Here is a 12,438-nt window from a genome sequence, read left to right on the forward strand (position 1 = left end):
TGAGGAGATTAAATGCCTTTATTTTCTGCACCGTGTAGACTGCAAAGGTACTAGGCTAAATGAACAATAAAAGTGTACTTTAAACGAAGCCTCCTGCTCCTCCCGTATGTGAGGCACAGAAACTTAGCAGCGCCTGCAAAAAACCTCCTAATTAGACTATGGCGATTCGCAAAAACCTTCTGCCCCACATACAAAGGAAATAAAAGCCGCCAGACAAACAGCAGCCGAGTTCCCGAGCTTCTGTGAATCGGTGCGAGGCTGGCAAAAGGGCACACCACGGTCTGTGTCAGAAAAACACGTTTACATGCCAGATCCTTGCTCCAGGAGAAAACCACACAGCTCTGTGGCTGCAGACATTAAAACCTCATGCTCTGGCTGCCTAGGTAAGGACAAACTTTTTCAAAGAGAAATAAAATGTGCAAACTGTGCTTAGAGAATGGGAGGCATGCGTGCCGGGCTGCAGGAAGCTCTTTCCCACTGGGTTCATAATACTGAAAGTTAGCATCAAAAATGAAGAGACTACTTTCATTTCAAGTGTGACCCTGCAGCTTACAAGTATATTCTCCATTCTGAAGCAATCAGTGCAGGGTGTGCTTAATTTAGGAATTCTATATGCATACACCCAACACTATTTTAAGAAAGTGGAAACAATGTCCTTAAAACAGTAACCCATCACCCAGTACAACATTAGCAGCCAGAGACTGGACACCCTCAAAAAGCAATGAGGTGCCTTTCTGCAGCTAATCACATTACTGATCGCCAATAGTTATCATCCGAAAAGTTGACCAAGACAGGTTAAATAATTTAATAAGGAACTGCTTGTAATTATGTTATTTACAAGGTATGACAGAGGGTGAGAGAGAGCAGAGCAGTGGATGGGTTTGAGTGACCCCTGGAGCTCAGACTTTGAATTATGGAGATGGGGGGCTGAGAGGTGAGGATGGACTAGAGGGGAACAAGGTGACTTTTCACCTCAGCACATTTAACTTTTAAATCCACATACAGGGCTCGTGTTACCAGACCATGACACTAGAGAGGAGGAGGGAAAATAACTAAGTGAGAGCCTGACTCGATGAGCTTTGGGACAGTTAGTTGTCTTTGTTGAGGGGAGGGGTCGGAACCCATGAAATGATTTCAAGCAGAGAAAGAAACGTTTAAAAATTAAACAAGGGGGTCTTGAAATTTTTCTGTCAAATATTAATTACCATAATTAATTAAGACAGAGTTTGATTCCGATCACAAGTCATTTAATAAAGCATATATGTCCTGTTTTAATGACAGCATAAACTACTGTAGCAACCGCTCCATTTATTCCAATAAATATGGAATTCTCATTAGCATGTCAAGGAAGCGAAATGAAAAACAAATACAGGAGATCCATTTGTCAGTCTGCTCTCTCAGCCCCAGGACAACCTCAGCTCAGCAGAAAGGAAAACACAATGAGTAGAGAGGCGGGAACTTTCTCACCTGTTTGGTCATTGAATCTATGAGGCGGACATACAGATCTTGCTCTGTTCTGACGCCTGTGGGGGGAAAAAAAAACAAATTCTCAACAAGCTTTTAGCCTGAACCTCAAGAGGGACGCCCGGGCCTGGGCAAGCCAGTGCCTGGGACCACTTTAAGGCAATCCCAACAATATTGGGAGGGAGACAGAAAACCCCAGTTGCCTCTCACTGTTTTCTTTTCTTAATTAAAAGTCTCGGGACTCTTAAGGTTCGCATTTAAGGGTGTAAGAAGTCTGCCTAGCAGAGACCAGGCCAGAGTGCAGCTCTGGGCCCATATGGTCATTTATTTTTCGAAAAGAGAATGCACCTACAGAAACAGAGTCGGAACTCCTTCCAGCACTCTCCTGGGTCCTTTCCTTTCTAAACCGTACACAGGAAGTAAGTTATGCTCGGCTTATGGAGCTACCCCCATCCCAATAATTAACATTAATTTGCAAAACTGAAAAAAGTCACTTAAAAGTGATGTTCTGCAGGAGCCCTTATCGATCCTCTTACTTTCTACTTCAAGCCCCACCGGTTAATCATGTGAAGTGCCATCGACTTATCGATCGTTTATGTTTTGTTTTCCTTCTATGCCATGAGAAGATTTCGTGTTTACACCCATGTCATTTTAATCTCAAAATCTTTATGTCCTGGAACCATCGAGGGAAGAGAGAGCCAGCTCTCAGGGCGAAAGGGCAGTCAGCAGGCAACGGTACTCACCATTGCTGTACAGTAGCTGCAGCTTGTAGTGAATGCCGTTGTTGGTTTTCTCGTTGTTCGGCTCCTGAAAGCAACGATAAATAATTGCATTTAGCGTGGCCGCGTCTGGCGCGGTCACCGCGCTCGGTCCCCCTCCAGGACCGAGGCCCCTCGGCCTCACACGCTGCAGGCAGGATTCCTGGCTCGCAGCTACGCGGTGATGTCACTTTTCCTGCCGCAAGCCCAGCGTTCCCCTCGCCCCCAGTGAGTCCGAGGGCACAGAGAAGTTGCTCGGCCCTTGGCGGGGCCTGTGCGACCGCACGTGGCAGCGGGGTCGCCCGGCGGAGCGCTCCCGCCGCTGAAGGGGGGCACTCGGACCCCATGCGCGGGCACCGACTGCCCCCTACTCCTGGAGAGGGAGGGTGCGATCGTCAGTGTACACTTACTTTCTCTTTCTCCACAAAGTCCACAAAAGCGGTCCTTTCGATCTCCACTGGCTGCCCCTGCCTGTCGTAGAGCGCCAGCACGAAGTGGAAGAAATTGGATTTCCGGAGGTTGGAAGGAGGCTGCTTCTCGAAGTGCGCCCGCGCCAGCCCCACGCCGCTGCAGGAGGAAAGGGACAGCGGCCCGGTGAGCAGCGCGGCGCTGGCCGGAGGAGGGGGCCGGGCCGGGCCGGGGCCAAGGCGCGCGGGGGCGGCCGGTACGTACCTCTGGGCGGCCGTGTTGGCGTCCACCACGCCTGCCGTGTGCATCCACGAGCGCACCGGGTTCATGCCGCTGCCCAGCGGCTCCTCCTTCATGGTCGTCCCCCCGCGCGGAATATTCTCCTGAATCCCAAACATGAACACTGCTGGCGGCGGCCGCGACTCCCAGCCGAAAGCGCGTCCGCGGTCGGCGGCGCTCGGGGCTCGGCGGCAGGAGGCTGCCCTGGCCGCCCTGGCCCTGCTCGGCGCCTGCGGTGCGGCCCGCCGCCGGCTTCAGCCCGTCCCGGGCAGGCGCGGCATACACCGGCGGCCGGGCGCTGCGGACGGCCGGGGACGCGGGCGGGCTGCACCGGCGGCGGCGCGACGCTTCGGAGGAGCAGGGCGCGGTGGACGCGGTGACCGCGGCGGCGCTTGTTGTTGTTGTTGTTTGCAGGCGCGCTCAACGTGGTGTCATCCTAGCCAGGCGGCGTCCGCGGCTGCAGGACACTGCGGGATCGCCCGCTTCTGGCGCGGCCCGCCTGCTCCAAAGACAAATAAACGGGGCAGTGAGTGCCGCGGCGCAGTCCCGGGCGCAGGCGGGGCGCGGCGGGGCCTGGAGCGGCGCGCGCAGCGGACGGAGGCGCACAAAACTCAGCCCTCTCTCCCCGAGGAATGGACCCTTTCCCGGGAGCCAAAACTCGAAGCCCCCGGGAGCGGCGCTGTCAGAGGGTGACGTCGGGGGGCGGCGCCTGTGCCATATATGGGAGCGGCCGCCCCTCGCCGCGCCCCTCGCCGCCGCCGCCGCGCTCGCCGACTGACTGCCTGACGGCGCCGCGAGCCGGCCCGAGCCCCGCGAGCCCCGCGAGCCCCGCCGCCGCCGAGCGCCACCGAGCGCCACCACCGCCCCCGGCCACGCGCCACGGCTCCACGAGCCCAGCCGCGGCCGAGGAAGTTACCACCCGCCCAAATAAATCTCGCAAAGAAGCGAGCGCAGCCAGTGCACAAGTGCTGCTTGGCCCGTTATACCTGCCCACAAGACCTGCCACACAGTCAAAACACCGTGGGTCGGAGGAGGAGCGCCCCAAGTCGCCCACACGCATGCAATAAATACCAGGGCAGCACTGGCTCTGGGGTGTCCCAAAGAGAACTGCAGGAAGAGGCTGGAAGGGCGCGCGGGAGGAGATTCCAGGGGAGGGAGGGACAACAAGGGACTGGGAGAAGAGGGTACCTAGTCCCCCTCCTAGCGCTGCACACACCCTGCCGCCACCAGGGCAAGAGGCGCAGCTCAGTCTGATTTCTAGGCAGACCTAAGGCTCCTGAAGGGCTAGTGTACCCACATCTGAGCCCCGCTGGGTGTCCCATGCTTTCTACCCCGACAAAGCCTGCTGAGTGCGGGGCCGGGGTCCACGTCGGAGACAGGTTCCTCCAGATGCCCCCTTTCCCTCCGGTGGCCACTGGAGTTTCGAGTCCCTGGCCTGTTCTTGGGTGCGGCAGTGACAAAGAAGGCTGGGCCCTCTCTGGGCCGACGGAAAGAGCGCTCAGCCTCTCCGGCGACCCGGAGCTGGTGTCCAGCCCGTTACACGGTCCGTGAGGTAGCCAGATCTCCCCAGCTCCAACCGCCTGAAAAGCAGAGCAGACACTGAGGGCGCCAGGGACCCTGCCCTCTGTGCCGCCCAGCCTGGGTAAGCGCGCGCCCTGCGGCTTCCCGACCTGGTTTCGAGGAACCGGGAGGGCAGCTGGGAGTCGGCAGCGCGTGGGCCCGGAGGCCCAGCTCGGGAGGCCCGGATTCGGTTCCCAGGAGTTCGGCCCGCCCAAAGGAGATCAGTGCGACGCGGGACAGTGGCCCAAGGGACGACCTGGAGATGTCCCAGGCTCTTTCCTGCCATGAGAAATAAGGCCTTTCTGGTTTTAAAAGAAGAAGAAAAAGGAAAGGTTTCTGGGCGCAAGTGTCGCAGGGCAGCCTCTTCCCGCCGGGCCTGGGGTAGCTCTTCCTTTTTGTGTGTGTGAATTGGTGGTGTGTGTGCGTTAATATTTTAATTAATCGGGAAAATCGAAGTCCGATTTACGTTATCTGGGGACCCCCCACACGCTACTTGGAAGGGGTGAGAGAAAAGATGTGCTGGAAAGCAATCTATTTTGCTGGTGTTGGGGGTTAATGACTATTGCCAAAGATAAGTGAATTATCAAAGCTGTTGCGCCAGTCCCATCTCAAAATCCATTACGGGGCCGGCCGTCTAATTAAATACGTAAGTATAATAAAATCATATTTTATGACTATTTGAGGGTAATGAGATTAGTCTTTAGAAGCGATCGCCACATATTAAAAATGCCACTGTCTATAGAATGTTAATAACCTTAAATCAAAGTGTATGGAAACTCCTCACGATAAATTAAAAGAAAATTTCTGTATTCCTAATAAGCCCAGCATTTTCCACTTACAGCAGACCCCCATGCAAGAGGCAACACTTTTCTCCTGGAAAGACAACACAGAATAAAGTTGGCCATGGGTGGAGGGTAAGGTTGAGAGATGCTTTGTCTCTGTGTGTTCCAAAGCTTGGGAGCTCACACTGGGTGAGCGACAGGGCCAGCATCAATGACAGAATATGCTAAATGTCTTTTTAGGCAGAGATGAAGTTGGGAAAGGGATACAATGCTTGCTTTGTAGCACACTTCCTAAAATGTCCAGCCTGGTCTGTAGGTGCCCATCCTTGCGCTAAGGCAAGTGTCATGCTTAAAATCATTTACAGTATCTTTAATTCAGATTACACGCGCCAAGGCGATTTAAATCTGATTACCAAATTAGAAGGTTTAAAAACAAATCCTTCTAAATCTGATACTGTTGACTAAAGAGGGGGAGAAAAAAGTTCCATAAGCCCATCACATAAGGTAACGATCCTGCCCCAGAAAGAAAGGGGGTTTTAAACCTTTTTGACAACAAATGCAGCTGCCCCGCTATTTTGGACGATATTAAGCGAAAATGAATGCAAATCTGTGTTCGGCAGCCATCTGGCCCGAAATGGGGGAATCAGCTGTCTCACAACAGGCTCGGAGGCTGAATCCATTTCAGCTCATTTTCTACATCATCTGGTCGCGCACCCAAAGCGTGGAAAATACGGTCTTTATCATTCACCAACTTTATCTTTTTTGTCACTCTACGGCTGGCTCTGAGCTGAGAGCACAAGGTCTAGCCGTCCAGGAAGGGTCTCCACCCTAGCCTGCTGCAGAGGAGCCTGGGTGGGCAGCCCCCACCTCATGCCACCCTGATTTTCGATTTGATAGGCAGCAAGGGACAGAGCACCTAGGCCAGAGGGTGGGGGAGGGGCTGCCGATCAAAATCCCTAGAGCCTTCCAAGATGCCGAGAGCACCTCCCTCAGGAGCCGGCTCCACCCCTCACTGTTCCTTGGACGACTAGGCAGCCAGAATCCAAAAGGGGAGTACGGAAGAGCTGGCTAGTACTTTGGAAGTTGCGCGGACGCGCTCTGGCCGGTGACCTAACCATTCTCCCAGACGGCTCCTAAGGGTCAGATGGGCGTCCAGGGACCTGGTTGGGAAGGACCCGACCTTTACCGTGGGCCCTGCGGGCCGCGACTGCGGCAGCGATCACTCCGGGCCCCGCGCCCAACGCGATTTGCACGGGTGGCCCTAGAGCTGCCGCCGCCGCCGCCTCCTTGGAGGGTGGGAAGTATTCCTTTTGTGCGGATTTACGGGAGAGGCTTCAATGAGCCCCCTCACATTTGCATTTAAATAGCAGCATCAAGCGCTTCGCGTGCCACACACCAGTGGGCTCCCAGATGTCAAGCCGGAGTCAGTCAGATGGCCAGTGCCCAGCTGTCCTCCCTACGTCGTGCCGGAGCAGGCAGTGACCTTAAAGAGACAGCGCTCGCCGCCCCTGGAGCCCGACTCTGAGTCCCGCATGAGAGGCAACTCTTCAGCCGCTGTTTGTGGGCATCACCTGAAATCTGGCGGAGGGTCCAAACTCCAGGACCTGCCTTTAGACTCACAAGGTTCTATGTGTCCTGGCCGCACGCCACTAGGTTATCCTCCCTGCCCACCCTCCAGATCAGTATGCGCCAGGAAGACACTTCCCCACTTCGGTGTGGGGACGGCCCTGGAAAGGGGGGAGGGTGGCCTGGTTCTGGCCTCTGATCCACTCCCTTGAATTTTTCACCAAATTGTATACCAGGATACTAGGGATACAGGGCACCATGTGCCACAGAGGCAGCACCTATCCAATGTCCAGGGCACCCTATATGTATCCTTTCTTGCTCGATAGCCAACCCCACAATCATCCTTCCAAAAGTAATAAGCTCTATTTCCAGCGCTGAGAAGCTCTAGCCAGAAATTCCTGGAAGCAGACATATACAGTATCAATGGGTACACAGGCGCCAGTGAGAACTGCACCTTCAAGGGGCACAGGGCCACAGGCCCAGGCTTCCTAGTTACTGTCATCGTCACTGAACCCTTCGGTATTTTGAAGGGGTGAGAGGCAATGAGGCAAAGTCCCGCGGTTTTGTGTCCACACCACCAGGGCCGAGGAGAACTGCGCACTCTCCTCTCCTCGGTGCTCCAGGGGTCGCTGGGCCTCCAGCCTTTCTCCAGCCCGGGGATCAGGAGCTCATCGTTGACAGGGGTTTTGCAAAGAACTCCAAAAGGGAGAGCGGGGCTTGTTCTGCGTCCCTACGTGGGAGGCCAGAAAAGCTGGGAGAGGAGCAATAAGATTTCTCCCACTATGAATGGGTGGAATTGCCTGACTGTCTTGGCCAGGGGCCGAGGCCAGAGTTCTACCTTATGACATAGGATCACTTTAGCGGGTGAGCAGAAGAAATGTAAGTCCCCCCCCCTCACACCAACCCCCCCCCCCCCACCGCACATGGGCAATTGCAACCTGTTTAACTGAGCGGCAAGGGAAGCTGGCCCAGATTCGGTTCTTTGGGACCAGAGACCTTCACCTCTCTTCAAGAGAAAATGCAAGCCAGTGGGCCTTTGGCAACAGGAACCAAGGCCAAGCTGGGCATTCCCGTGCCCTTGAAGACAAATAACTGAGCACCTAGTACCTGGCACATGCGAAGCACCAACCCGCACCTCTCCCCTGCTTAAAAGGGCAGGAAGCTCGGTGAGGTTCAAGAGAAAAACGCGAAAACTCAAGGGTCGTAGGCTTTGGTTTTCTGTGCCGCCTCCTCCCACAATATTTATTTTGCACAGTTAAGGCTCCTGAATCCCGACCCCGGGTACAGAAGAATTTTCTAAGTGAAAAACGTGTAGGCGCCTCCTGCGGAGGCGACCAAGTTTGACAAACAGCGCCTCCTGGGGTGGGGAGAGCGGAGTGCGGCACAGCAGAGAGGAGAGCCAGGGCGCCCACCGGCCTCGGGACTGGTGGCCCCTTCTGTTCTTACTGGATCCCAGCATCTGGCTCCTGGATAGCCAACGCACCTAGGCCTTGCTGAACTGATAACCTCAGGGGCCTGTAGAAAGCACCACTCGTCCCCGGCTAGTCCTAATTGCTGCCCACGTGCGCCTGCTTTCTGGAGCCGTATCCGGAGCAGGATACGGCACACCTAGCCCGTGCTGGGAGCTCCACGCAAACTCCCTAGTTGGAGAGAAAGGTGCCAGTCAAGTGATCCCGCGGAAGCAGCAGACAGGAGCATGAACTCGCTCAACTACATCCCTGGAAAGCCCCAAGACTTCAAATGGAGCCAAAAAGAGCCTGTGTGTGTCTGGGCTCCAATAGTGTGCAGAATGAGAAGGCAAACAGTTAATTATTTTCTCTCTATCTTTACTTTTTCCCTGGCTCCTTCGGTCACTTTGGCTGACCCTACAGTTGGGAGTGAGTCCTGGGGGCTCTTCAGCCACACCGAGAATCCCAACTCAAACTCGCGGAAGCTTGGGTGTCTCCCATCGCACCTTACAACCTTAAAGGTCGTCTCTCCGGAAAAAAAAAAAAAAAAAAAATTGCTCTGGAGGAGCAACAGAGCTCTGAAAGACAGCTGGTGCGTGGCGGGGTCTCTCAGACTCGAAAAGGAGCAGCGGTTTAGCAACAAGCTGGGATTTCCCTAGCTGTGCTCAGCGGCGCTCTGAAGGCGGTCCTGTAGGATGCCCCAGAACCAGCGCTTGGGACACGGAGTCCACGCTGCCCGCCCGCGCCAATTTACAAAGCAAACTTTCCCCAGAGAAGTTTTTGGATCGAACAGCGCGCAAAGTGCGCCAATCAACACTTAAACAGAACCAAACTGTACAAACACGGATCGATCAGATAATTTCAGATATTATAATTGGCTTTAATTAAACACACTGCGTTCTAATTAACTCTGAAATTTTAGCATGCTTTGGGACACTGGTGTCTGATTTGATATTGTCAGTCCAGATGTCCTAATAAAATTCAATCCTCCACTCAAGACTTCAATACTCTCTAAGAACAAAATGCAAATTAAATGTAAAACCTAAAGTATCGCCAAAGGTATAATCAAGAAAGGTGTCTCAAAACTTCTCACTTTTATTACGCAGTAGTTTAAAAATGCAGATTACATCTTAACAAGACTTCTCTAGCAAGCCATAAATCTTAACTCTTTCCTGGACGTTGACGGGTGCCACGCTCTAGCCTTCAAAAGTTTGCCCATAGAATTCCGTATTGAAACGCTGGTTAGAGGAGTTGAGAACGGGATGAAGGTGGACCCAGACGGGTGACCTTTGACAACCGTTGAGGGCCTGCTCTTCCCCGCACTCCTCCTACTCCTAGCCCCGTGCGCATTAACCCAGACGCTACACTGCCATCCCTGTACGCAGATGGGTGAACTGGGGTTTGAGTTAACCAAACGACCTACTCAGGTGCTAGAACTTCGACGACTAAGCTGGAAAGAAAAAGAAAGCTCACTACCCCTGGGCAGATATAGTCAAGCCTTCCACCTAGCAAGACCAAACCCTTTGGCTCACGGTCAGAGGGCTTCTATGGAAAAGTATTGGGTGGCGGCAGCAACAGGACTCCTCCTCCCAGGGAAGCCAGACGTTGTCCGTGCGACCCGGTATGTCTGTGTATGCGACTAGATTCTTTATCAACTCCGAGGGTCTGCTAAATTTTACAGACTAGAATGAGTCCTACTAAAAGGAAGCTATTCCCACATTAAACGTGTGTATGTTTTCCATACTAATGGAGTCACTTAAAGCTGTTGCTAATTTAACTTTTTAAAAAGGCCACACTGATGTAATTTGCATTTTCTTTAGGATATTGAAATAAAGAGAAAACTGCTGGGCGGCGAGGCTGCCCAGGGCATAGCTAGGGGCCATGCAGAAATAAAAACAGATAAAGAAAAGAAGAAAGAAAGAAACCGACTTCTCTTCTAGACTATTAATAAGCAATTTGTCCCGCTGAAATTTACATTGCAAAGAGTAGAGCGCTGGCAGCCGCAGCGGCGGGGCCGGCACAGGCCCGGGCAGGGAACTCCACTGCACTGGCGGGGGCAGCCTTTGGGCGTCCGGCCCGCCCTCCCCAGCGGTCTAAGCGCGACTTTGAAGTTGGTGTCCTTGCGGCCGGCCGATCCGAAGACCCTAGCCCAACACACAGGGTGTCTTTATGCCAGTGTCAGCAGGCGCTGCGTTTGCGGAAAGAGGGGACTGGGGCTGTGCCAGCCCTACCCCCAACTGAGGCCGCAGCGAGTAATGGGTGAAGAGGTCCCTGGGGAATGCCACTTTGCTCAGAGACCCCTGGACTTGAGGACCCCTTATCCCCTACAACTACAGCCCAGACCTTAAACTAGAGTGACAATAATAAGGGTCATTTTGGTTTTCCTGCTTGGCCAAGCTGCTTCTATGATTCAAGTGAACTACGAGAGTGGAGCTTATGTCGCCCACCCCCGCCACTGCCCCGCCCGCGCGCCGCCCGGTGGAGCGGCGACTGGCGAGTCTAGCGTGGGGCCAGGGCGCCATCTACGGGCGCCGCGCGGCTCAGGCCGCCGACGCCCTCGCCTCAAAGCCCACTCCACCTCCCGCCGCCGGCGGGGCCCGCGCTCGCCCGCGCCTGCACCACGAGGCCTGCCACTTATCACAATTACCCGTAGTTCCCTTGCCTTTTTGCTTATCAAACATTGCTTGAGAGTGATGCCAAGTTTTAGGCAGTAGATTAAAACTTGCCAAGTGAAGGCGCTTTCCTGCCTGCGATTCTTAGGCGCGAGATTAATAAAAGACACGAAACATAAGGATAACACAATTTGATTTGTTAGTCTAACTCCGCGATTTGAGACTTGATGTCCCCAAAGACCAGGCAAGCTTTTCCCCTTTATTTATTTTTATTAAAACATCAATCTGCGCTGGAGCTGGGTGAACTCGGTTTCACCTGGAGAACATAAAATTCTCCATACCCGAGAAATAAGCACCTTTCATAAATCAATGGTATTCCTGACACATCGATCAATTTGGGGTTGTTAATCCGAAAGCAGGAGTTTTAATTGCTTCCCGCGCTCTCTTCCAGGCACCGACACGCCCCCTTCTTTCTCCCCGCCTTCTCCTCAAGGGTCTCACTTTTGCTGGGGTTGGGGGTGGAACAGGAATCGAAAAATCCTGGTACTTTAACTAAAGCCCCGAAACCTTGTTCTGCCCTCCAAGGGGATCCTCTCTCACCTTCCCGGGACCCTACCAGAGAAGGCCGAATGGACAAGCCACACGAGTCGCCAAGTCTCCCGCAGTCTTCGCCCGATGCCACCGTGCCTCCAGGCCCCGCAAAAGTTCCCCGCGAGGCCAGACCATCGGGCACCAGGGATATGGCTCCGCATGCAGTGTCCCTCGCCCCGCCACACAGCACAGCGGGCCCCTGCACCCTGCGGCCCTCCCTGACACCTAGGTCCCTCCGCCCGCGATGCGCGAAGTTCAACTTTGCTGGTTCTGTGGCCGCTTTGGGGCCGCGCTGGGGCGGGAGCCCCCGACGGGATCGCGAGGGCCCGAGCGCTTACCTGAGCCGCCGAGCCTCTCCTCCGACGGGCGTGGCGGACGCCGGGGCCGCGAGGTGCCAGCGTCGCCTGCGGCAGGCTGGAGGTGTGCTGCTCCGCGCCTCCCCACGTTCCCACCTCCCACCCTCCGGGGAGAGCCCACGGGCCGGGCCGCGAGCGCGCCAGTGCGCACGCGCCGCGCTGCCTTCCACCGCCGGCGGTGGCGGCGACGCGGCGGGCGGGGGCGCCTAGCAGGGCGCTAGGAGGTGCCCGAGGCGACCCTGCAGCCCGCCCGCCGCGGTGCCCCGGGGCCGCAGCTGCGTCCGAGCTAGCCGCCTGGGGGACAGGCCTCGGGGGAACCCCGAGGACCACGCACTGGGAGCCCCCTCTGCCTGGAGTACTCTTTGCAAAGACTGGAGAGGTTCCTTCCTGCGGGGGCCTAAGGGCAGCAGTAACCTGCCTTGACCCAGAGTGCACTGGGCCCCCAGGCGAACACCAAGTGGGTGGACACCTCTTCACAGGAGTCTAGAAGTGGATCTCAGGACCCGGGTTGCTATGCCAGCTCACTTCTGCTCTTTTAGGTAGTGTAGGTGAAGACAGCTCCCAGCTGACTACTGCTAATTTAATGAGAGGCACTCTGCTGAGCTGTTAGAGAG

The 12,438-nt window shown here is 55.0% G+C and overlaps 1 protein-coding gene across 14 annotated transcripts in view; it reads right to left on the minus strand.

The window, feature by feature from the left end:
• The window catches only part of Ebf3 (EBF transcription factor 3), a 118,741-nt gene extending 115,606 nt beyond the window's left edge, over window positions 1-3,135 (minus strand). For 5 of the 14 annotated variants that reach the window (XM_076912331.1, XM_076912320.1, XM_076912317.1 and 2 more), the window contains exons 1-4: window positions 2,895-3,131; window positions 2,633-2,789; window positions 2,208-2,271; window positions 1,468-1,523 (exon numbers count right to left, since the gene is read on the minus strand). In XM_076912331.1, the coding sequence (XP_076768446.1) occupies window positions 1,468-1,523; window positions 2,208-2,271; window positions 2,633-2,789; window positions 2,895-3,028 (411 nt within the window). In that variant the 5' untranslated portion in view covers window positions 3,029-3,131. Of the gene's footprint in view, window positions 1-1,467; window positions 1,524-2,207; window positions 2,272-2,632; window positions 2,790-2,894 lie in introns of all 14 variants that reach the window. The other 9 variants (XM_076912323.1, XM_076912319.1, XM_034522203.2 and 6 more) reach the window with 5 other exon arrangements.
• Between the last annotated feature and the right edge of the window lie 9,303 nt (window positions 3,136-12,438).

The sequence above is a fragment of the Arvicanthis niloticus genome, chromosome 1 (genome assembly GCF_011762505.2).
Source record: "Arvicanthis niloticus isolate mArvNil1 chromosome 1, mArvNil1.pat.X, whole genome shotgun sequence".
Classification (NCBI taxonomy): Eukaryota; Metazoa; Chordata; class Mammalia; order Rodentia; family Muridae; genus Arvicanthis; species Arvicanthis niloticus.